This window comes from Arabidopsis lyrata (assembly GCF_000004255.2).
Source record: "Arabidopsis lyrata subsp. lyrata unplaced genomic scaffold ARALYscaffold_6, whole genome shotgun sequence".
Taxonomy (NCBI): domain Eukaryota; kingdom Viridiplantae; phylum Streptophyta; class Magnoliopsida; order Brassicales; family Brassicaceae; genus Arabidopsis; species Arabidopsis lyrata.
In genome coordinates, this window is record NW_003302550.1 from 23,980,205 (window position 1) to 24,004,542 (window position 24,338).

The 24,338-nt window shown below is 37.9% G+C and overlaps 3 protein-coding genes across 7 annotated transcripts; all 3 read right to left on the reverse strand.

Moving 5' to 3' along the window:
• Positions 1 to 147: 147 nt before the first annotated feature.
• On the reverse strand, positions 148 to 12,081 carry LOC9311012 (vacuolar protein sorting-associated protein 51 homolog). Its single transcript, XM_002874899.2, has 21 exons — positions 12,021 to 12,081; positions 5,124 to 5,331; positions 4,502 to 4,641; positions 4,309 to 4,363; positions 4,111 to 4,218; positions 3,885 to 3,983; positions 3,682 to 3,759; positions 3,446 to 3,523; positions 3,161 to 3,313; positions 2,838 to 2,938; positions 2,682 to 2,749; positions 2,486 to 2,559; positions 2,335 to 2,401; positions 2,025 to 2,140; positions 1,673 to 1,927; positions 1,475 to 1,591; positions 1,327 to 1,398; positions 1,193 to 1,243; positions 872 to 1,108; positions 582 to 758; positions 148 to 448 (listed from the first exon to the last, which is right to left on the reverse strand). The coding sequence occupies exons 2-21, from the start codon at positions 5,292 to 5,294 to the stop codon at positions 323 to 325; spliced, it is 2,343 nt and encodes a 780-aa protein (XP_002874945.1). The 5' UTR covers positions 5,295 to 5,331; positions 12,021 to 12,081; the 3' UTR covers positions 148 to 322.
• Positions 11,813 to 17,354, reverse strand: LOC9311013 (histone-lysine N-methyltransferase EZA1). 4 transcript variants are annotated; one of them, XM_021023804.1, is made up of 17 exons: positions 17,236 to 17,354; positions 16,874 to 16,975; positions 16,506 to 16,771; positions 16,106 to 16,264; positions 15,756 to 15,840; positions 15,510 to 15,653; positions 15,382 to 15,429; positions 15,234 to 15,305; positions 14,367 to 14,950; positions 14,137 to 14,284; positions 13,625 to 13,845; positions 13,422 to 13,553; positions 13,247 to 13,334; positions 13,109 to 13,156; positions 12,894 to 13,022; positions 12,737 to 12,814; positions 11,813 to 12,231 (listed from the first exon to the last, which is right to left on the reverse strand). In XM_021023804.1, the coding sequence occupies exons 1-17, from the start codon at positions 17,269 to 17,271 to the stop codon at positions 12,040 to 12,042; spliced, it is 2,532 nt and encodes an 843-aa protein (XP_020879463.1). In that variant the 5' UTR covers positions 17,272 to 17,354; the 3' UTR covers positions 11,813 to 12,039. The 4 variants fall into 4 exon arrangements, with proteins under 4 accessions (XP_020879463.1, XP_020879461.1, XP_020879462.1 ...); XM_021023802.1 differs by having other exon boundaries at positions 16,874 to 16,978; XM_021023803.1 differs by having other exon boundaries at positions 17,233 to 17,354.
• Positions 17,355 to 19,259: 1,905 nt separating this feature from the next.
• On the reverse strand, positions 19,260 to 23,684 carry LOC9311014 (proline-rich receptor-like protein kinase PERK15). Of its 2 annotated transcripts, XM_021023806.1 has the most exons (9): positions 23,424 to 23,635; positions 23,259 to 23,325; positions 22,258 to 22,674; positions 21,738 to 22,109; positions 21,296 to 21,508; positions 20,553 to 20,924; positions 20,195 to 20,438; positions 19,965 to 20,112; positions 19,260 to 19,856 (listed from the first exon to the last, which is right to left on the reverse strand). In XM_021023806.1, exons 2-9 carry the CDS (start codon positions 23,287 to 23,289, stop codon positions 19,476 to 19,478), a joined length of 2,178 nt encoding a protein of 725 aa, XP_020879465.1. In that variant the 5' UTR covers positions 23,290 to 23,325; positions 23,424 to 23,635; the 3' UTR covers positions 19,260 to 19,475. The 2 variants fall into 2 exon arrangements, with proteins under 2 accessions (XP_020879465.1, XP_002874947.1); XM_002874901.2 differs by having other exon boundaries at positions 23,259 to 23,684.
• Positions 23,685 to 24,338: the final 654 nt, after the last annotated feature.

Below are 24,338 nucleotides of genomic sequence, written 5' to 3' on the forward strand. Positions count from 1 at the left end.
CGACTCGACCGACCAAACCGATTATGAATATTTTTGTTTAATTTAGTTTAGGGTTTCCACATATCTTCTTATATGTCAAATCCTTGTTGCTATTGCACGTTGTTAAAAAAAAAAAAAGGAACTTTTTAAAATTATTTTGTTCACAAAAGTAAAAACGAAAATACTATATAGATTTAATGGTCTAATGATAGAGAGTTTCTGAAAATACACAAACAATTCAATGGTTTTGATTTACAACTACGGAATTACGGATGATAACAAGAAGCGGAAAGAAATTGGCAAAAATCATGACACATACTTTTGTTCTGAGTTATGACAACTTTTAAGAAGAAACTGTGTTGTTGTTGTGCTCCTTTGATTTAGCGAGTTTAGCTTGTATGAGTTTGTCCAAGATCGGTGGCTCCAATGGAATCACGTCAAGACATCTCTCCGAAGCCGCAACGATTACCTGTTAATACAAATACACAACATGGTCCGACAATATGGTCAGTTGCAAAAGCTAGACACAGATTCGCTAAACCCTAAAGTACCCGGTGGTAACGAGAAGAAAAGCAAAGGAAGAAGCTTTAGGCGTAAATCACCTCGTCGAGCAAGAAGTCAATTGCAGCTTCGTCCTCAACTGTTTCCTTCAAAGGAGCTTTTAAGAACTGAATGTCTAGCTGAATCTGCTGGAACCCGCTCCGGTTAAAAGTTTGGAGCCGGACATATTCTTGCAAACTCTTCAGACAGAGTTTTACAGTTGTTGTAACAACGGATTCCTGTAAGCATTTAAGCACGAAATCAAAGAAAACAGATCAGGAGATGACGAGCATATGTTTGTTTGATTGATATATTATGACTAAAAGGGAACCTTTAATTGTTTCGTTCTTACCTGGGTAAATTCAACCTTGGTGAATATTTCTACTTTTTGCTTGAACAGTTTTGCAAGATGTGTCTCGAAAAGCTGACTACGAGCCCTTTGTGAATTTGACCGTGTCATCTTATCGCTATGGAGTGTATTGCTTCGTGATGAGGTTGTAGTGTTACTTCCGTTGCTGTCTGTTCTTTTGTGCTTACGAAATGTCCCTTGAGGTAAAACTTGTTTCACTTCTTTACCAACTTCTTCTAACTGTGAATTAGAAATCCAAAAAAATATGAGTTATTGCATGTTCTTTAGTTAATTTCCAGATTAAGAGGAGAAGAATTGTCAAACCTCGTGAAGAAACATATCGACATACATGTGAACCTCTCGTGGCTCCTTGTGCTGCATAATATTTGGAATATTTAGAAAACAATGACTGGTAAAATGCTTTACTAAGAAGATTAGCCACACGACAACAGCAATACCTTCACCCAGTTTGGTGTCTTGAACCTTTTTCTCAGCAAAACCGATACCTTCTGTGTTCTTGTGTCTATGTACTGAAATATGAAATGATTTAGTTAGTTGATCTTAAGTTTTGGTAAGTGACCTCAAGTTTTGGAGTTTTATTCATACATGCTGGAGAAGTTTCTCGCTGGCTGCGTGGAAGACCCGGCAAAGTTCTCCAGGAATAAAAGCAGGTCCATTATCAAAGGCTTGGGAATTTCCACCAGAGAAGGAAGCAGCTATTTCCTGAATTAGCATATGAAAATTCTCAAAACCAGCTAACAATATGAATTAAACTTTATGTAACACTAGTTGTAAGACTCTCACCTCAGTAACTCTCGGAATGACCTTTTGTTCGATGAATACAGAGAGCTGCGCCAATACAAGGATGAGACCGGCATGAATTTTGTCACTCGATTTTCCCTCTATATCGTTTGATGAGCTAGTTTTTCCAGAAAGCACTAGAAATTGAGCTTCTAGTGACCTGAAGAAGTCTTGAAATCCTTTCTGAATCCAACCACTGATTAAATCCCTCATCTTTATAAATATTCCAGCGTTTTCATCAAGAAGCTGACGGAAGTCCTAGAGTGATAAAACAAATATAAGCGTTTTTGAGCATGGAATTCTTACAGATGAAATAACAGCCAAAATATAATAAATAACAGAAGAAGGAATGTGCCTGGAATATATTTGTGGTGCCTTGTAGCACTGCTTTTTGGCTAGCTTCCAGGATAACCTTCAAGACTTCCCCCTCAACTGCTTCCTTTTGGTTGATATCGAATTTCAAGAGAGTATCTGCCATGTATATACCGCATTATAATTCTATTTCCTTTGAAAAATAAAAATTCACGAAGAGATTAATCTACTCTGCAAATTTACATAGAGGCCATGTCACAGAATTTATTATGAATTATTCAAGCTATACTCATTCTCTCTCTTTTCCGTCACTGGGAAATTCTGCATCCAGTAGAAATCAAGAAACAGCGAACCTGATATATCCTGTTGAAGATGAGAAAACGTCCTCGCAACAAATTGCTTAAGAGTAACCTGGGCAGCCTGAAATGAGGAGTGCTAGTAATCATATATAGTTCTATACATTATAACGAAAAATAGAACCACACAAAATAAATGAGGGTCAACCTCTGCAGATAAATCAGAGAGTGCAGCCTCAGGTAGCACCTCGTCCATAAGTACCACATCTTCCCATATAATTCCTATGTCCAACAGAAATCAGACAGGGTATATGGTTATTAGACTGATTTAACCAAAGTTTTCAGAGTGAATGGAAAGCAACAAAAAAAAGAGACAATGGCACAAGGAAAATCACTGTACTCACGAAAAATTCCAAGAAAATCTGCTGCAGAAACCCGTTTTCTTATATATAGCTCCATGTTCTCAAAGTGCCTAACAACCATAAGTATTAGAAATTCTGCAGGCCAGACACAATCAAAGTCTCGATTTATGGATCAATAATCAAAGAAAAGTGCATTACATTGCTGTTAAGGCTCTCGCGAGTTTGAAAAGTCTTTCTTCTGAGTCAGGGAATATCTCTCGGTAAGCACGCATGGCCTCAGAAAATCCACGTACAGCATCCTATCCATATAATATTGAAAGTGCAAAAAAAAAAGCTCGTCAAGTCTGATAGACCAAAAGAAATAAAAGAAAATAAATCTCAATGTGGTGGCTAATGAGAAAATCTGCTGTAACGCAGCTGCTGATATATAAAGTGCTTAATAGATACACTCAGTTTTACTGTGTTCCAACTTGCATTCATCAAAACACAAAACACAAGGAAGTGACGTAGTCCTTGTTTACCTCATGGATTTTAGCAGGATGTTGGTCATTGCTTTCTGTATCATTAGATGAATCATCGTGCTCTACAAGTTTACTTGCCTCCTCAGGCTTTATTTGCAGACCATCAAGAGATTGTTCCAGTTTTTCCAACAGTTTAGCCTTTAAGCTATCAACCTGCAGGATATGCAATCCAAATTTATGTCACACATTAGGAACGTTCTAGGTAGCTCCAACCTTCACCCAAATTATAGATGTTTTAACAAATTAAACTAGTCATAAATAATTGAGCTGAGAGAAAGAACTGACAGGGACATCTAACTGCTTAAGAAGCACTGCAGCTTCAGCTCTCGCCTGTATGGATTCTGAATCTGAAAATAGCTTCGTCTATCGAACAAGACAAAATAGGTTTCTCGCATCAAGAATTCAAAGAAATAACAAACACAAAACATAAAGACTAGTTATTTGTTTATATGGTTGATACACCAGTATGTAGATTTTTATTAATTCAGATAAGTATAGATGACTAGGACCAAAAGGTATACCTGCAAGTTCTTTATGATGATTTCTATAGTTTCTTCGGAAGCTCGTCTGCAATCTTGGAATGATGTATCGCCATATACCTGAACAGAATGAGAAATTCATATTTTAAAACATATCTCCATATATATCTTCAGGATGTTAAATGCCGCAATAACATGAAAATACTACAAAAAAATGGAAAAGTTTTCCGAGGACAGATGTAAACCTTGAGAATTGGCATTGCTCCAGTATAGAACCTGACAGCATCTCCATAGGCTTCTGACTTGATGCACTTTTGCAGTCTTGCAGGTAAATCATAGATGAACTGCTCTTTTTAACAAAAATTATTTTGAGTAAATTCACAATAGCAAGCGGTATATTGTTGTTATAATGATCAGGTGACAACACAGCAGATATATAAAATGAGCTAGCAACAATGACAAATTACATACCTGAACTTTACGAAGAAGATTACGAGTCCGGTGCAGTTTCTCTATATGTTCTCTCTTTTCGAAAAGAGAAGTGTTGACCCCGTCACTCCTTGATTGTACTGACATTATCTGCATGAGTCAGTTGGGAGATCATATTATCAGTTAGAAGTTCCCATCAAAAAACCCAAAACTACGTGTTATCCTATGTGTTCAAAAGACCTTCTGAAGAAGCTGGTCCATATTGCCTTCCATCCCAAAAATATTACTCTTCATCCTACCAGGTAAAGAAGCAACATTTTGAATTTAATATACTCTGGAGCGGTGAAATCAAATCATATAGAGAAAGTGTTAAAGATGTTTAAGAGAATCACAAACTTAACACCTGAAACGATCCATGAGCCATTACAAGTACCTTTTGATTGTATCTGTTGCACTGATAAACTTGTTGTAATTTTCATAGACTAGCATTTGCAAGTCTGTATCGAGATTTTTAATCTCAGCAGCCATTTGAACATGTCTTTGCAGAAGCACCTCCAAATTCGACTTTTTAATCTGCACAAGCCAATAAAACCACCAGATCGTGGCATATTTCTCAATCAGATCGCTCGCACTACTGTCACCACACTTAACACAAACCTCATAAACCCAGTTCAGTGATGAACTATCAACCATTGCACGAAAATCTTTGATAAGTACAACTAAATTTAGCACAATTCTAATAAAGATTGCAGCATAGAAAAAAAACAAAACCAGCAAGGAGAAATTCATGACCCACCACATTGATCAAGAGTCCTCTTGCACACTGTAAACTTCATCCGAAGGGTACAATTCAAAACTAGCAACTATTTTCATGCTCCAGAAGATACTAGTCGGATCTAAACCTATTCTAACTTTCGAACTAACCCGTCAGAGCAAGATCAAGGAGCTGAATCTAACTTCAGTGAATCGAAATACTCAATAATTGATACAATTTACAAGCTATAGACGCTTGTGTTGACGATTCACGAATATTCTAACAAGAAACGAAGACTTACCATGAGATCCATGTACTGATCAGCATCGAATGAAGTGCTGTTGATGTTATCGAAAGAAGCGTTGATCGAGGAATTACTCGTCGAGATTGAAGGATCCGGAGCGTAGAAGCTCGACAATAGATCTCTCATTCTCTTCGCCTTTTCGTCCATCGGAGCTGCCTCCGTCGCCATTTTTTTTATTCCTGCTTCTTCTCGACGACGAAACTATCTGTTACCGGCAGCAGAATTTAGCGTCGGAGATTCGTAATGTGAATTGAAAAGCAAGAAGAAACTGGATCCGACTAATCCAACTGGAAAACGGAGCCCGTACCCGATTCGAACCGGAAACGGTTTAGAAGATTAGGGATTGGTTTAGTGTGGTTTGTTCGATTACTTATTTGAAATCAGTTTTATTCGTTGACGTACAGAGATTTTTGTTTTTTTTTTTTTTTTGTTGAAATGTGTAATTTATATTTCAAAGTGGGAAATATTTACATTGTTAAAAAGAAATAGACTACAACAGAGCTTAGGAAGAGAATAAAAAAACAGAGCATGCTTGTGACGTAGAAGAAACAGAGGACCCGGAGTCTTCTATGGCTTAACCATGAGCCACCGTTGCAGCAACAGTCGTAGACATGGCTTGATGGGGTAATCCAATGATGAGATTCTATTACGAACCAGCTTCTCACTATGGCGGATCAATTGAGCTATTTGCAGACCTCCATTGTTGTGGATGCGAGTGTTGCGTTCGCGCCATAACACGTAAATACTAACCTAGAAGCATAGCCGGAGCAGTATGTCCCGAAGCTTGTCTCCCGTATGGCTCCGAATTGCAGCCACTGTCTCTTCCCAGTCCGGAGTTAAATTATGGCGAAGCAGTTTCCCGGCTAGCGATGACCAAAGCATGTAGGAATACGGACACGCAAAAAATAAATGATCGCGAGTTTCATCCATTTCACCACAGAACACACATGGTTGATGTTGTCCCCATAGGCGCATTCGATCCCCTGTTGACAAACGGTTTTGGATTGCAAGCCAAGAGATGAAACCACATCGCGGAATCCCTTGACCAAACCAAATGAGATTTCTCCAGGGCACTGGTTGGTGACGTTCCCGAACTTGTTCCCATGTTTTAAAGGATTGGAACTGGTCCGTGAAGGCGTTCACATCAACTCTCCATAGAAACCGGTCCGTACCTCGAGAGACATGAGGTATAGGGGCAGCTCGTATGGCGTGCAGGAGTGGGTAGAGAGAGGCTGATCTTGTACGGTGCAGTTTCCAGCCTCAGGGGCCTGTCGCCTCCTTGACTGTTGCGTGTAGTGGAACACCTAATTGTCGAGGTCCCGCGGGGACAATAATGGCGAACAAGCAGCCCTGCGGCAGCCATGAATCAAACCAAAAAGACGCAGTGTCCCCATTACCAATCTCCACGCGAATGAATGGTTTGATGTCTTCCCTAAGCTTTAGAAGCTTTTTCCAAATCCAAGAACCCAGAGTTGAGCTTGGAGCTGACCAGAAAGACCCACCCTTCATCAAATTTGTCTTAGTCCAAGCCACCCAAAGAGAGCCCGATAGTGTAAATAACCTCCATATTAACCGGTAAGCAAAGACACGAGAAACATCACGCAATCTTCGCAGACCCAGACCTCCTTCCGCCTTTGGCTTACAAACCTCTGTCCAAGCTACTTTAGCCCCGTCGAGACATTAGGATTACCCGACCAAAGAAATGCTCCACACATCCGTTCAATTTCTTCAAAACATCTTGCCGGCAATCGAAAAACAGAGCACCAGAAATTGGAAATGCTAGCTATTACCGAAGAAATTAGCTGCAACCGTCCCGCATAAGATAAGTGCTTATTGGTCCATGAGAGAAACCGAGAACGAATCTTGTCAATAAGAGGTGCATAGTCATGTGCCGTCATAGATTTTGTTGTGAGTGGCAATCCCAAGTAACGAATAGGGAGAGATTCCTTGGGGATGCCATGAGAAGCAGCAGCTTCCAATAATGCATTATTTATTCTCCCACCCACATAGATCGCTGACTTGGTAGTGTTAATATGTAGACCCGACATCCGTGAAAACTCATCAAAGACCCGAATGGTTTCTTGTAAAGAGGAAGGACGCCCGTCAGTAAATACCATAATATCATCGGCAAAACTTAAATGAGTGACATGAACATGATCGCAGCGAGGGTGTCTGCCTATGGCGCTACGGGATGCTGCACAATTGAGAAGCCGAGATAGAACATTTTGTACCATTACGAATAGGTACGGGGATAAAGAACAGCCCTGACGAATCCCTCTACTACTTGGGAAGAAACCCTCAAGCTCGCCATTAATAACCACAGAGAATGAGGCGGTAGAAATGCAGGCATTAATCCATCTAGTAAACACTTTCGGGAACCCTAGCGCCTGAAAAATAGACAGAATAAAAGACCATTGTATCGTGTCAAAAGCCTTCGATATGTCAAATTTTATAGCACTTCGAGGGGCAATCGATTCCTTGTGGTAGTCTTTCACAAGCTCTGTAGCTAAAAGAACATTCTCCAATAGTAATCGCCCTTTAACAAACGCACTTTGATTCGGCTTAATAAAATCCGGCAAGAGCAGCTTTAATCTGTTGGCCAATATCTTTGATACCACTTTATATAACATGTTACAGCAGGAAATCGGTCTATAATCTTTTATCGTGGAGGAGGCAGCTCCTGGATTTTTAGGAATAAGAGCAAGGAGAGTAGCATTAACCGAACGCGGCATTTGGCCAAAGAGGAAGAAAGACTGCACTGCAACCACAAAGTCTGACCCTATTACACTCTAGGCTGCAACATAAAACTCCTTTGTGTATCCATCCGGTCCGCATGCTTTACCGGAAGGCAGTGAAAACAGAGCTTTTTGAATTTCCTCACTAGACACCGGTGAGACTAGCTCAGAACAGCGCGAGGAGGAGCATCTGTAGTTCAGCAAGCTTCTTAGGGAATCCAGTGGAATCTCGTCAAAGTCGTCAACCTCTCGCTGAAGGAAATCCCGGAAATGACGGGCTGCTTCAGCTTTTATCGCTGCCGGTTCAGTAAGGACTTCGCCTGACTCCAATGTGAGACTTCGCACTGCATTTTTTGAAGCATTAGCCTGAGCGACACGATGAAAATACGAAGTATTCTGATCCCCACACTTCATCCATTGTATACGTGATTTTTGGTGGAAAAACTTCTCTTCTAGGGAGGCCAATCTATTCCAAACTTCGGAGGCTTCAGAAAATGATTGCAAATTTGAGCTTGTAGGGGCTGAGAGAGCTAAAGTCTAAGCTGAGCAGTATGTGTCATACACCTCCTTTGTTTTCAGTGGTAAATTGCCAAATCTTGTTCTATTCAAACTCCGAAGATGTGTCTTTAACAGTTTGAGCTTGCGGTGGAAAAGCGACAGAGCAATACGGGAATGAAATAGGGGAGGTGTTTCAAGCCATACTCGAGCTACTGTGGGAAGAAACAACTCGTGAGTGGTCAAGAAATTGAAGAATTTGAATGGCTTACGATGCTGCGAATTGGAAGTAGCAAGATGGATCATACAACGGGAGTGGTCAGAAATACCGTCTGCCTCAAACGATGCATAGGAGTGAGGAAACATACCCAGCCAGTCCGAGCTTACAAGTGCTCTATCAAGTTTCTTACCAATAGGATTGGAGTCTTGATTGTTGATCCAAGTGAAGTTAGGACCCGCAGATGATAGTTCTCCTAAATCACAGAAGGAAACAGTGTTTTGGAAATCTCTCATTCCCGTTATGTTAAAAGCATAGTCTTGAGCTCGTGAGTGATCCGTCAGAGATAAAATTTCATTAAAATCTCCGAGAACTATCCATGGCATAGAAGGCTGTAGCTGTGTACTTTTTAAGTGGCACAAGTCAGCCCATAACGATCTACGATCAACCACAAAATTCGATGCATAAACAAATGAACAGAGAAAACTGGTTCCCGAGCTCACCACTGTAACAATACAAGAAATGTGTTGAGCACTCTTGAGGATGGGAGTAATCGACACTTCACTATTCCAACAAACCCAAATACGACCCAACCGGTGATGATCGTAATTTGAAATAGAAGACCAGCCTGGTAACATTGAACTAATAATAGGACCCGAGAAGACCTCCTGAACCCGAGTTTCCAAGAAACAACCAAAAGATGGCCTAACTGCCTGAATCCAATTACGAACAGCATTATGTTTGCGAGGCATATTGAATCCCCGCGTGTTCCAAGAAAAAAAAGACGTCATCACTTCCGTGAGGAAGCTTTCTTTGATCCATGAGGCCCTAAATCTGGTCGGTTAGCAATAGGTTTTGGAGGCCCACGAGAGCGGCTGCGATGGCGACCCGTGCCTGTTTTAGTAGATTTTTGTTTTTGATTTGCCTGTCAACTAAATAATATTGGGAACTTTACTCAGATGTATAACATTTTATATGAAATTATCAGAAACACACAGATCTTTTTTTATTATTTCATATTTTGGGTATATTTTTTATACCCAGCGTGTCTCTGTTAATAGGTTATAGAAAAAAACGTAATTACAAAGAATGTCACTGCCACATCAGCAAAGCCGCGTCGCCACGTCAGAAATCGCTGACGTGTATTAATGAACTCAGCCGTCAAGCGATATAGCGGCAGTGACGGCTGAGTTACTGTATGTTGCGGCTGATTTAAGAAAAATGGCTGAGTTATGAGCAAACGGCTGACTTACGAGTATAACCCAGCCTGGAGTTACGGCTGACTTACTGAAATCTGTCTGAGTTATGATAAAATGGCTGACTTTCGAGCATAACCCAGCCTAAGTTATGGCTGAGTTTTCACCCGATGGTTGATTTGTCAAATTTTTGGCTGAGTTATTGCTTCGACACGGCTGACTTAACTTTCTCCGGCTGGCTGAGTTATCAAAGACGGCTTAGTTATGGGATGACGTTACGGCTGATTTATGTTCGAGTGTCATAAATCAGCCGTAATGAGCTGGATTAACGGAAAACTCGGCCTTATTACGGCTGACTTAGTAGCGAAAGATTAATTACTAGAATAGCATGCAATGACGGTCGACTTATTAAACGACACGGCTGAGTTAAATATTTTTGGTTGAGTTACGACAGTAAACGGCTGAATTTGGCTGCCGTTTTTTCGTTTTTTAATTACTGTAATAGTATTCATGTTGCGACCGAGTTAAAGTTTTGTTTGATGGCTGGTTTAATTAAGCTGATTTACATTTTCGTTTGGTGGCTTACTTGCCACTTCATCAATTAAAAAATGACGTGGATGCAACATTCCATGTCATCATTCCATGTCATAATTCCATGTCATCATCATTAAAGGACAAAAAAATAGGGCCAAATTTTTTCAACTCGTCTTCTTCACATGAGTTTTTCACATCACCGAAACTTCCAATTCCTCATCGTCTTCCTCATTCTTCTTCAATTTCTTTCATCCTTCTCTCGATATGGTTGATCTGGTTCCGGTAATTGGGTATAGAAACACAAATACGTATTTAACACCGATGAAAGAGGGTGTAGAGTTGTGCAGATAGATGCGGAAAAACGCACGAAAAACTTGTGAAGTTGGTGCTCGATGATAAAGTTAGACGAAATGTTGCGTCTCTTATTGTTTCGCGGCAAATTTACATGTCACGGCTGAGTTATATGCTTAAGGGAAGACGAAAAGTTCTGTCAATTTACATTTCACGGCTGAGTTATATGTTCCAGGGAAGACGAAAGGTTCGGTAAATTTACATGTCACGGCTGAGTTATATTCTCTAGGGAAGACGAAAGATGGGTGTAAATTATATGTTACGGCTGAGTTATATGCTTCAGGGAAGATGAAAGGTTCGGTAAATTACATGTCACGGCTGAGTTATCATTCATGGAAGACGAAAGGTTGTGTAAATTATATGTTACGGCTGATTTACATCACGTTACGGCTGAGTTACATCACTTTACGGCTGATTTATAATACAGATCGGAAAGCAACATTTTTTTGGAGAAGACAATATGAAATTTATTGGTCAAATAACAACAATCAAATTAAGATTCGTAAAAATATGTTTGAGGGATACATAGGAGGAAGACTAAACCGTATGAATCAAAACATAGATAGAAGAAGAAATGTCTCTAAATAGATCTATTGAGAGGAAGATTAAACGAGAGACATGTAAAATCAAAGTAAAAGAGTAGCTATTCTTGATTTCAACTCAAACCTGTAACGAATCATGTAGAATTCCATAGATCTCTTTGACTTGGGTTTTGATTTTTGATGACTTTTTTCGTGAGCGAGGTTGCGAGTAGATCTGACGAAGCTTTTGATTTGGGACCCTATGGCAAGCGTTGTGGCTGTGAGGTCTAGGAAGATCCAGCCCAATCCTGCAATTTGAAGATCTCTGTCAATGTTGTACCCAAGTTAGTTGCAAATTATTAGATCTAAAAGCTTTTATTGGATTTGGAGACAAAAAAGAGAAGAAGAGAAATAACGTGAATTTGAGGAGTGTGAGATTGGTGATGTGGATTAATGACATAGATAATCAAATTTTTATTTATTATTTTTAATTAAAAACGAATTAAAAATTATTAATTAAAAAAAAACTAATGAAGGGTATTAATTGTAATTATACAAATGCTCAAAACATATGAGTAATTTTTAAAAGATATATGATATTCTAATAATAAACATACTTTTCTATAACATCTCAGTAAATTTTTCAATAATATTTTTACTTATTGATCCCAATAATTCATAAATTGTTTTATCCCCTATACAAAGTCCAACACCAATGTCAAAATAAAATAAAATAAAATCTCAACTCTATAATGAAAGATAAATTTAAAGTCGCAACTTATAATATCATCTCTCACAAATTATTTTTTTAAAGTTACTTCTCTACTGTGACGCTCTGATTTTACCTTTGTCAGCCAGCAATGATTAATGAGATTGATGCTTTCTGGCTCTACGATGAGTAATGGCTGAATCATCTTTCTTCGAGCCTTCAGGTTTGCGAGCCCAAGCTGGTGCTTGGTCTGGTCCATATCTATAGTCATAGAAAAGCTCCTCGCTAGCTTCTATTCGTTCGTTTGCAAAAATGCCGACCCTGTGATCTCCTGCTACAAACATCACCTACAACACAACACAACACAAAAAAAAAAACCCTTCAATTTTCTTGTATACATGCATAATAAAATTTTTTTTACACATTAAGAAACATACCGTACTTATCCGAAAAGAGACGATACCATGGTTACTACTACTATAGACCAGAAATTGGTCCTTTTGCAAATAATTAACACCTTTGAAAAGGGTTGAATAAATCCAGCAGATGATGTACACACGTTACTTTTTTACACATTACACTTATAAAGATTGCAGAAACAAGTGTGTTTGATCATAACCTACAAAGCTAGATTTGATCATTTGTTTTCTATAGTGCTAGTCGCGATTAGTTTTCTACAAAATGTTATCTTTTTATTTTGTTCCTTTATTGTTGATAGCAATCTTTCCCTAATCCTAGTACTCCTAAATGGAACTTTCGAGTAACTAGAGGTGAGAGAGAAGGTATAATTACTAAACGATCATGTAGTTTACTTTTTTCATACCAAAATTGATGAGAGAGAAGCTTTAGTACCTTAGCATAGCAATTGGGTTTTGCCGAGTGATTGGCAAATTTCAGCTTGTCTCCTTTGCGTTGAGCATCGAGGACGTACTGCAAATATTAAAAGCTTACTTATAGATACGAAATTCAAGAGGAAAATATCAAAAAGAAGGCTGTGAGATTTAGTCACCTGATCATTCAAGTCAAAAAGGAAGGACGAATTTGCCCGGTCATATATTTTCCCACGCTTATCCGCCTCGCGGTGTGAGATCAATTCGCCAGTGTATTCTCCGAGATACTCATTTTTGCTGACCGAGTTCTGATGATCAGATGATGATCAAGCGATCAGCTAGAGAGAAGAGGTATGAAACAGTAGTTAATGAGAAAAAGATTCACATGCTTTACCTTTAGAAAAGCACCCCATCCAGCAACATCAGACTTTCCCAATAGTATCTGGTAAATATAGCACACAAGAAACTAGATTTATCAACAATGAATGCATTTTATTTATCGTAAATACGTAATTTGATGACGACATTATACCCTCTGTTGTTGCCTCAGGAGAAGTCTCATGTTTCCGCATTGCCCTTCTCCGCGTCTTGGTGCTTCGCCGAGAGAACCATCTCCACAACTGAGTAAATAAGCAAGTAATTTAGTCATCAGATAGTAGAATTGATTGTATGTAGCACATCAAGAGATCTGGATATAAACTGACTACCTAACCCAGCAATTTCTGCAAACATCTGGATCACATTCTCTGCCAGCAGCAAAGCAGGGACACTGCCTACTTCTGCATTGACTCTTTGCACAATGACATCCTCGGAAGCGATTTTTGCAGCTTTTTGAGCACCTGAATTAAATCAACGGGTGGTTATAAGTAGATCCTCTGTTACTTCATTTGATGTTAATTTGTTTGCATACCCGCAATATTTCTCGCAACAAGTTTCATTGGTTAGACAAGGGCAATCCTTTCCGCACATTGACAGGCATCCACATGGTGTGTATTGTTTACAGGACTGGTTTTTGCCACCGGCTATTCTTTTCCAGACAGATGGATGACCAGCAGACTTTGTAGAGTATTTTAGCTTTCGAGTTTTACCTTTTCTACGGAACAATCTTGTCCTTGGAGGCACCTCATCATCCTGTAAAGTAAAGAATAAGAGAGCAGTATAAACTAAAATGTGATTTCTGAAAGATATGGCATGCTAATATCGATAAAATCACAAATAAAATAATCACTTGTCTAAGCCAACTATCGTTTTCTCTTGCCCAATGCAGTTTTTGGGGAAAATAAGTAAGGAAATTGGCTTATCCAGATCAGAACTTTTTTCCTTACTTATTTTTCCCTGAAACTGGCTACAGAAACGCCCAAAGTTGCAGAGACTACAGAAAAATTAAAAAGAAAAAAGAACCTAGGAAAATCAAGAGCTTACATCATTCCCTGGGTCAGTCCTGCCATCATCCAACAGCAAATTTGGGGTGCTAGATCTTCGAAAAACTGAAACTTCGTTTTCACGCATGTAACTGGACACATCTAGGCATGTCTTCAAGCCAGAAAGTAGGTTTCTTGCAATAAGACAGCTGAGACAGCATGGACAAAACATACTATATGTAAATCCATGTTCTGTGTTTGAAGATAATAATTTACCACGATCCAGTGTACCTGTTTCTCCCAAAGATTTCGACTCCCTTTAAGTAAAGATCCTTCTCGATAGGGTTCCACTCTGTAGATGGTTGACTTTTCTCAGACATTTCTCCAATGATTATTGATCCATTTCCACTACCATGGTCTGGCTGACAAACGGAGGAACCACCATCAAGGACCAAAATGTCTGGAAGAGGTTCAGCTACTTCTTTTGAATCAGCTCCTGAGTCTCTGTTTACATTGTTGGTCTCAACTGTTTCACTTTGATCACCCTTTGAGCTATCAAATGCCTGATCTAAGCTAGGGGTAGAATTAACAAGTGACATTTTTGTATCTGAGGCTGTGGTCTTCTGTTTCTTGTTTGATAAATTAGGCAGATCATTGGAGTCTTCGAGATTCGGGACCTCACGCTTTCCCCTAATTCCATGCTCTTGTTCTACACCAGAGGATGAATCTAAATTCTTGAAACCAATATCAGTCTTCTCAACTTGCAGATTGACACCAGTAGCAGCATCATGAGGGTCATCTGAGGAGATAGCCTTGCTGCATTCCTCTTTTGAAGCTTTCTCTTCTGCTTTAGGTACTTCTCTGACCGCCTTGACCTAAAACCATTAACGTAAGAGTAATGGTGATTCAAACTCCGGAACCAAGAGAAAATCATACATAATCAAGACTATGCATTCTTACAACTAGATGAAAGATCACTCCTCTAGCAGACACATACATGCTAGACCTCAACCTAGTTCAGAGAACAGATGACATCTATTCCATGATCTCACAGTTCAAATGTAGTTTATTGAGGGGATACACTAAACTGAATTTTTTTCCTGCTTAACTAGGAATATATGCGTCTCTCTGAGCGTGTAAAGAGACAGAGAGATAGACCTGGAGGTAACAATGTTTGCTGCAGGGCTTCCTATCACCTTCATAATCAGACCAATAAGACTGTTTTTCACTCTGTCAACCAAAGTCTTCCGGTTATATTGTTCATTAGTAATTCAACTAAAGAAAGTAAAGACAGATTCAAGCTTACAGCACTAATTAAAGGCTGAGAACATCCATGCAGACGACAGTCAAATACCTGTTAGAAATAACAAAAGAAGGATTAACAAATACTTAATAATACATGCTCTCTCTGTCACAAAAGAACAGTCCAAGTACCAAGCAACGGCGGCAGAAAAGATTATCAAAAGAATCTAGAGCTGCACCAAGGTCCTTTTCCAGAGATATTCCAAGCTTGAATCCGGAATTAGAAAAGTTCTCAGTATTCTGCTCATCCTTCAACTTGAGTTCATTGTATCTTCCCTGCAGCAGACCGGAGAGTCAAACACCATTAGTGAAGAAGAATAGGAAGACCAGAAAAACATAATTAGATAAACCACAAGAACAGGATGACTAAAACTACACCAGAATGTCTGAAGCATCTACGCTGAGAAACTGGCAAAGAGAATCCTGCACTTCCTCACCCATGCCATACTCCTGCCCAATCAACCTGCCAATTCAACTCAAAGCCGTTATTACGAAATTCACATATAATGAGATAAATTTCAAATCTACTGCCAATGCAGAATGAAATTTGATATGAATATGATAGATGTCATCTTTCTCTAGTATCAGTAAATGTGATTCATTGATTAATAAATTCCACCCAGGTACTTCATTCCTTCTTCAAATATTTATATAAGTATACCAGTATCACAAATTTTCCCCATTAGAGTACATGACAACCCATGATTTACACTCTTTGCAAAACTAACCATATAACAGAGTCTTCACCCTCGGAATATTCACGTTTTTCCTCCTCAGGTTCTGGTTCTTCCTCACTATCGCTGCATATCAGTGTCTCACCACCATGTCTCTCATAGTAAATTTGTCTTCGACCAACCACAGACTGATCTTCCGCCATTCTTTGATTTCTGCATTGTTAAAGATATTTTCAGAAATTGTTTTGCCATTATCTCCCATTTAGCCCACACTGGAGAAAAAAGCTTCTAATTAATACATTATAAGCAAATCTACGAATGGAGAATACTAATTCAACTTCAATGAGGAGATCATTGTGAACCTCCTATACTCAGACAAACAAACGACCACAATCGCACCCAAAACTAGTTGTGATAGTTATAGACGAGAAAGAAAAAAAAATAAAGTGCATACCTGTCCAGAAATATCCAGGTAGTGTAAGGCGGTATTCTCTCAGCAATCGGAAGCTTGACACTTGCTGCTGTAACATCCTTAGTAGGAACATAGTCTCTATCTCCCACCCCATGAGAAAAACCATTTAATTTGCAGAGTGGTATTTCCATTCTCGAAGAAAAAACATTGCTATTTCCATTATCCCCTGCGGTAGCCCGGCTCGATGCAGCAGATGAAAAGGGAGAAACATGAACATCCACTTTCTTTCTATTAGCCTCAAATTTCTCCTACATTCCCAGAAGAATAATCAAAACCAATCAATGATTTCACATTTTTCAGAAATTAGTATAATTAATAAAGAACATCATGTATAGAAGAAACTCCCTTACTTTAATAGACCTAACTCTTTCTCCTTGAATTTTCCTTTTAAGCTCACTTAATCTGTTCTCCAAACCCTCGAGCCTATCTTCTTCATCATCATCTACATGAGACTTCTATTTAGAAGCCCAACAAACGTTTAAACATTCAAAACAAAAGTCGTAAAAAAACAAAATCAACGAGGACAAACACTAATCCTATCATGTCCATCAACTCCAACAGTAAACAAAAGAGAGAGAGAGAGCGATTATAATTTGACAAACTCCAACGAACAATCAGATTAAAAAAGCACGAATGATCATGCGAATACGAGCAAAATCAGATATAATTTCAAACGAAATAAAGGAGGAGATTGAAAGGTAAATCTGACTACGATTCTTCCAGAGGAGTCGCTATCATCTGTCACCATTGATGACTCCTCGAGCTTTCCGCTTCTCTTCCACTCGAACTCTCTCTTTGCTTTTCTCAGCTTTGTGAGAAGGACGAACGGAGTGTGGACTGGAAGGGGGTTACATACAACAATACAAGGAAAAGCCACACGTGTGTATGAATAGGGCTTATACGTGTGCATATGTAATTATATTTTTTCCTTTTTTCCTCTCTTATTTTTTACCAAAAAATTAGATGTATTTTAATTAGGTTTTGCGCAAAAAAAAACCTCAAATCGTCAAATTTTGCAGTTTTTCCCTTCACTTCCGAAAAATGCAAATTAAATATACAAAATCAAGTAATTTTTTTTTCGCTACTATCTAGTTTGTAAAATTCGGACGAATAATATGTTAAATCGAAGCCTCCGCGATAAGAAGTTCAACTCTACCTTTAAAATTTTAAAAATTTAATGTATGTGACCGTAAAAACGTTTACAATATACGTTTAAAGGTTATATTACGTATTATTTATGATTTTATAGGACTAATCTATATTTTTTAAACGTAAAGGGTAAAGTTACAAGAACTGACTAGTTAAAAAGCTTATTTGCACAAAACCCTATATTAATTAGTAGTTTTGCCAGGGCCAATTATTTTAAGAAGTAACTGTTAACCCTTTTTAAGAAGTAACAGTTATAAATGCAAACCAATCCCCTAGATAGTTTTTTTGGGAAAATTGGAAATAAATGATAAATATTTAAGTATTTGTCCATATATGAATTCTATGAACAAAAACTACCTCTTGTATAAGATTGAACCAATTGTTTCAAAAATAATTAAGAAAAATATGTATTAAAATGATGAAGAAAACATGAAGATATATAAAGTGTCAAAAATATATTGTTTTGTTTTCGTTTTAGATGGATAAAATTTGATCTATAAAATTTAGAATATGTCCTCTGAAATTAGAATGTATATGCTATACACTCTACATGTTCTACAAAATTTAGATTATGTATTCTACACACTCTACATGTTCTACAAAATTTAGAAGTCATTTCTGTTCTACGGTATTTAGAATACTAGTTTCTACGACTTTTAGAATACATATTCTATACTTTGTTCTTTGTTCTACGAAAATTAGAATATATTTTCTAACATTTACTCATGTTCTAAGAATGTTAGAAAACATATTCTTAAGATTTTTTTTTATTCTATAAAAATTAGAAAGTACATTCTATCTAATTTAAATAAAAAAAAATCTTAAAATATGGAAATTGAATATAGTGAATTTGATTACATCTGCAAGAATACTTTAAAATTCTTTATACCTAAGTGAATAAATTATAACACAAATTAGAATTTTTCTTTATACTTCACACTTTTTCCTATAGATTACGCTTAATTTCTTGTCTCAAAACCCAGAAAATTAGTTGAATTTTGAATACTTTAAAATTCTTTATACCTAAGTGAATAAATTATAACACAAATTAGAATTTTTCTTTATACTTCACACTTTTTCCTATAGATTACGCTTAATTTTCTTGTTTCAAAACCCGGAAAATTACAGTTGCGCTCCATTACGAAATTGAAATCAAGGGAAGGAGATAGAGAGAGAGAGATTGAAGAAGAAGAAAAAAAAAGTTATTTAATATGGCGTTATTAGAGAGGAGAGAACAATTACGAAAGCTTAACTTTGATGACCAAGAGAATCAAAGAAAAAGAAGATATGAAATTATCTACGACAAAACAAATAATAGAATGTAAATAAATGTTGATTTTGTCCTATATTTTTTCCAAATTGTTTTGAGAAAGAAATCAATTTAATTTTGAATTTTTTTAATAGTTTAGTAAGATTTTAAAAGACTGAGAGCATATTGAGATTTTAATTATATGAAATCATATATGACCAATATTAAAATATATATGACCAATCATAAATATAGAATGCATAGATGGACAATAGTTTAATTATTTGTCCTTTATTTTCAATTTTTTCCTAGTTTTTAATTGAAAAAAAGTATTCAAATTCTATTTTTCTATCTGATGATTGTAGTAATTAATTAACGAAATAAGGAACATATATATACAAAACTTTATCCTCCAATAAAGGAGAACCCAAAATCCAAAGAGCTGTAATAATGTCGCAAACTCAAAAGCTTCTCTGCTCGAAATTTTCTCACCGTAAGTGGGAGAAAAAAAAATAGAAAGAAGAAGAATTAAAAGAAGAAAACCATGGCTTCTATCATCGGCCTTCGTGAAGATCTTCTGAGAAAACAGTTGTTCGTGTAATATTCTCATGATCAAAAGCGCTTAGACCAGAATAAGGACCAGAAGAGAACATAGAAGATGTTACTTCTGACTCGAACGTAGCTGATGATTGTCTCCGGTTAGGACGAGCTTTATTTGAAGTGTTTAAAACCGGGTCTTGATACTCAACCACCCGTTGAACCATTTTAAGTGACTGAACCACTTCGCCCATCGTTGGTCTCTGACTAGCTTCAGGTGCAACACAAGCTGCAGCGATTGTGCAGACTCTTATGAAATCTTCTTTTGGGTATTTTCCTTCGAGCCTTGAATCGACTAGTTCTTCTAACCGGTCTTTGTCTCTTAGAATTGGCCTTGTCTGCATCCAGAATCACATTTTTACATTCGAGACTTCAAAAGCTTAAGTCTTCAAGAATGAAAATGCAGGAAGATCTAGGAGAAGACAATAACTTTTTACTTTACTTACCCAAGTGACGAGATTTTCTTGGCCTGAAGGTTGTGACATATCCACAGGTTTTCTACCAGTTAACAACTCGAGAAGGACCACGCCGTAACTATAAACATCACTCTTGACGAGTAGGTGTCCCGTCATTGCATATTCAGGTGCTACATACCTGAAAACAGATCCCAGATTCAACAGGCAACTCAGAATTTGAGGTTGTATATGAAAACTGCCGAGAGATAAGAGCAACTCACCCAAATGTGCCCATAACACGGGTAGATAAGTGATTACCCCTGCCTTCAGGAGCTTGTTTGGCTAGGCCAAAATCTGCAACTTTGGCGTTGAAGTTGTTTTCAAGGAGTATATTAGAGGCTTTAAAATCTCTGTGTATAACCGACGGTTGTGAGTCTTCATGAAGGTATGCAAGTCCTCTTGCAGCATCAAGTGCAATCTTCATTCTGGTGTCCCAATCAAGAGGACAGTTCAACCCTAGAGGCCCTGAAGCATAAACAATTACTTAGATGAACCACTCTTGTAGATAAGTACAATAACTTCTTTTAATAATGTCAGATCCTAAAATAGGCAGCAAGGGAAGCGAAGAGTATATATTACCATGGAGCCAAGCCTCGAGGCTGCCATTTGGAACAAGCTCATAACAAAGTAGGTGCTGAGAAGAATCTCGACTACTATAGTAACCCACAAGTTTCACAAGATTACGATGATGAAGACGGCTTAGCATATCAATCTCCACCTGGAATTCTTTATCGCCTTGTGGCCCTCCACTTGTTAGCTTCTTAATCGCTACAGCAGTACCATCGGCTAAGATGCCTCTGTATACCTTGCCAAACCCACCTTCCCCTAGAATGCTAGCAGATTCAAAATTGCTAGTTGCCTCCTTGAGTTCTTCATATGACAGAAACCGTGTACTTGCTGGGTGAGGAAGAGATCCCCCAACTGAACCAGCGTCCAGGTTCCTTGGTTTTACTGAAAGGAGTATGCGATCAAGTTTTTATTAAAAACAAGAACTAAAAGTTAATTGCCAGGATATAGGAAAGTGAATCACACTGGTAAGTGGACAACAATCATTCATCATCTCTGTATCCCCATTTTTTCCAATCCTTTTGTTTTATTCCTACGGTATGTTGGCTTTTACATAAGGCCAAATGAAAGATCTAGCGTTGAAAAATAAAGACACAACTTTAAACCCAATAGAAAAGTTGATTTTCCCCACATCTATGCTAACTTTCCAATGTGCCGTTCACATGCTGTATTTTCTGACATGATTCATGTATTCCTTACTGATATCGGCTTAACATAAAAGGATTTAAACCTTGTAATCAGAATAGGTACATTACCAGTTTCTTTGTGTGGATCAGGAGCTTTCTCTTCTCGGAGTGCGCAGGAACAAATAACAAGCACAGTGATTATAGCAAGTATAAGCACACCAGCGGCTATAGCAAAGATAAGAATAAGATTGGGATGCTTCTTTTTCCCTGGAGATCTTACTGACGTAGATGCTGAGGATCCTTGTGATGGTGCTTTATGAGGTGAAGAAGCCACTAGAGGTGCTGCAAACATATTAAGACCTATCTTAATGCAAATGCAAGAAATCATGGTGATAAACTCCAAAAAACATCAAACTGGGAGATGCTATTGTTAACAAAGAAAACAATATCAGTCTACTTCCTTTTGGCTATGCTATCTTAAATGCTATTGACCACAGATGTGAACTCGAATGTGCAGAATTGATGGGCCGATTGAATTCTTGCCCAGATACAATTGTGGAAAAGTAGTTACCTTGAGAAGGTGCAGGGGCCTCAAACCAAGTAAGGTTTAGAAGTTTGTAATCTCCCACCAAAGTAGGGCTAAACTGAATCTTGTGGCTGATAAGCGAAGAGTTTATTGCTGATGCCTGACTCGCTGAAAAACTAATTCCAGAATGAGGGGTGATATCCATTGATATGTTCATCCTTGATAAGCTTAGCACATAGAAGTTAATCAGCTCGATTTGGTGAGGTAGGAGGCCAAGCTGGGTAGCAAATTCGTTCAAAAACATGTTCCAACTAGGAGTTTCTGAAACATTCAAGAGAAGGATGTCCAGCTTTATAGGATACACACAGTGGCAACCAATACTTCTTCGTTTAAGCACCATATCTGCTTTGCAACAATCTGGAAGAACAACAAATAGACACAATGAATCTTGAACTAACATGTTATTCAAATGACAAATCAAAATGGGAAAAGAGAGAAAATTGAACTTAAATTATCCTTCAAAGGGCTAATGTTGATTTAATTATGAGATTGGATACAGTCTTACTTGAAATGGAGGGGGACAAAGGTGGCTGAGTTAAGGCATCAGGAAGTGCACTATTGCTAGATTGTGCTGGAGCAATATCAACCAAGCCGGCTCCAGGAGACTGAGCATTCTTTTTCATGGAAGGTTTGGAGAAATGTGAGTTGGTAGGGGGATGAACAGAAGCGACCAAACGACTAAAGGGAGGAGGATGCTCAGGTGCTTCTGTTTGTTGCGGTGCGAAATACTTTCTGTGAAACCGCGGAAATTCAGCTGGTAGGGGCAGATCAGAGATAGCTGGTGAAGTTGAAGGTGATAACGTTGGTGAAATTGGCAGTCCTTCATGTTGAGCATCAGCTAACAGAACACTGACGAGAGAAACCACACAATATACAAAAAGCACTGGCTTCAACGCCATTCTCAGGATATCTCTTTGCGAACCTGGGATTGGCATATCGTTAGAACCAGTGATATAGAGGTAAAAAAAAGAACTGAACTAAAGCTAGTCCATGTGATGGGTGTAAATTGCAACCACTTGAGAGCAATTTTTCTACAGATTTTAATGGGAACAAGGTATAGAAAGAATGTCTTTAAGCAACCTAATGAATTCTCCCTACTAACCCATTTTCATGAAAAAGATACAAGGGCATGGTCCAAAATCAAATTCAATTCGAACCTACTTTGCCTTTTGAAGCCTGGATAATCTAACATATGGGTCCAGAGCTAAAGATCATGTACCATATTTAGAAACTATAAACCCAAAATCTTGAGCACGATAAGTTCAAACCCAAACTACATTCCAAATGTATATCGTGAGTTGATATTCACTAACCAAAATCAGAGTGACCTAACAGATAAAGAAACAAACTAACTAGATATCAAATAAGTCCCATAGACAAAATTAGAAATCCAAAAGGACCAAAACATCACAACTTTTTTTCCTCCAATTTCATAATTCCTTAAAATCGAGATCACTACACTTGAATGAGAGAGTATAAGAGGATAATAGATAAGCGTGAATTTACCAGAAGAGCTCGCGAGTGAGAAAATCGACATCACCGACACTTTCTCTTGGCTTGAAAACCCTCAGATCTACAAAAAAAACTCGCCGCGAGAACAGAAACTCACAACGCAAGACGAAATCCCAAGAAGAAACGAAACGTAAAAGACCTTAAACCCGAGAAAAAAACCTCTTCAGGGGGTTTTCAACGGTGGATCCGAAAAGGGAGATATATTTACACCAATAAACAGAGCTCCAGAAACCCTAGAAAGAGAATCCGCCATCGTCACCAACGATTTTCAGCTCTCAGAAAAATTTTCCGTTGGCGGAGATTTCTTCGGCTTCACTCCGCTTTTAGTACTGTAGAAGAAGCTCCATCTCTCTCTCTCTCTCTTTTTTTTCTCTTTTGAGAAATTATTAATTAATAAAACAAAATTTAATTGTTTAGTCCAAAATGTTTATTTAATAATTCTTTTTCTGATCGTTTCGGTTTTTGAATGCGCGACAAAAAGAAGAGAAGCGTGCGGCGTACTTGAGCGTATATGTTGTCCACGCACACTAAAATACGCCGTTAACGGAAAACAAACATTAACGGTAGCTTAAAAACAAAAGGCGTCAACAATATCAGTATAGTTTACTCACAAACGGACTTCTCCGTTGATTTTTTGTTGACGGGATTACTTTTTTCGTTGACGGAGTTACTATTCGGTTATCTTTTAGGGCGACACAAACAGAAAATTTAATTTGGTGGTTTAAAGTGTTTGTAAAATTAGTTTAGAGGTTTATAGTACTAGTGAAAATATATCGAAGTTTAAAGTGCTACCCAGTATCACTTTGAAAGTTTAAATTGTGATTTTCCCGAAAATAAACTATGTTGTTCTTGATTTGCTATACAGTTCCAGTTCAGGTTAAATAGCCCGAGGAGTTAGCAAAAATTTACTCTGAAAATAAACCAATAATATATTCAACCTTGAAAACATTTAGATATGTATTCCAGAGTCTTTAGAGTGAAAATTGACGGTTATATTGCATTTAGTGTGAAAACAAACTGAACGTGGTGTCCTTTGATCGTTTAGAGATCAATTTTTTATTAACAACTAACAAG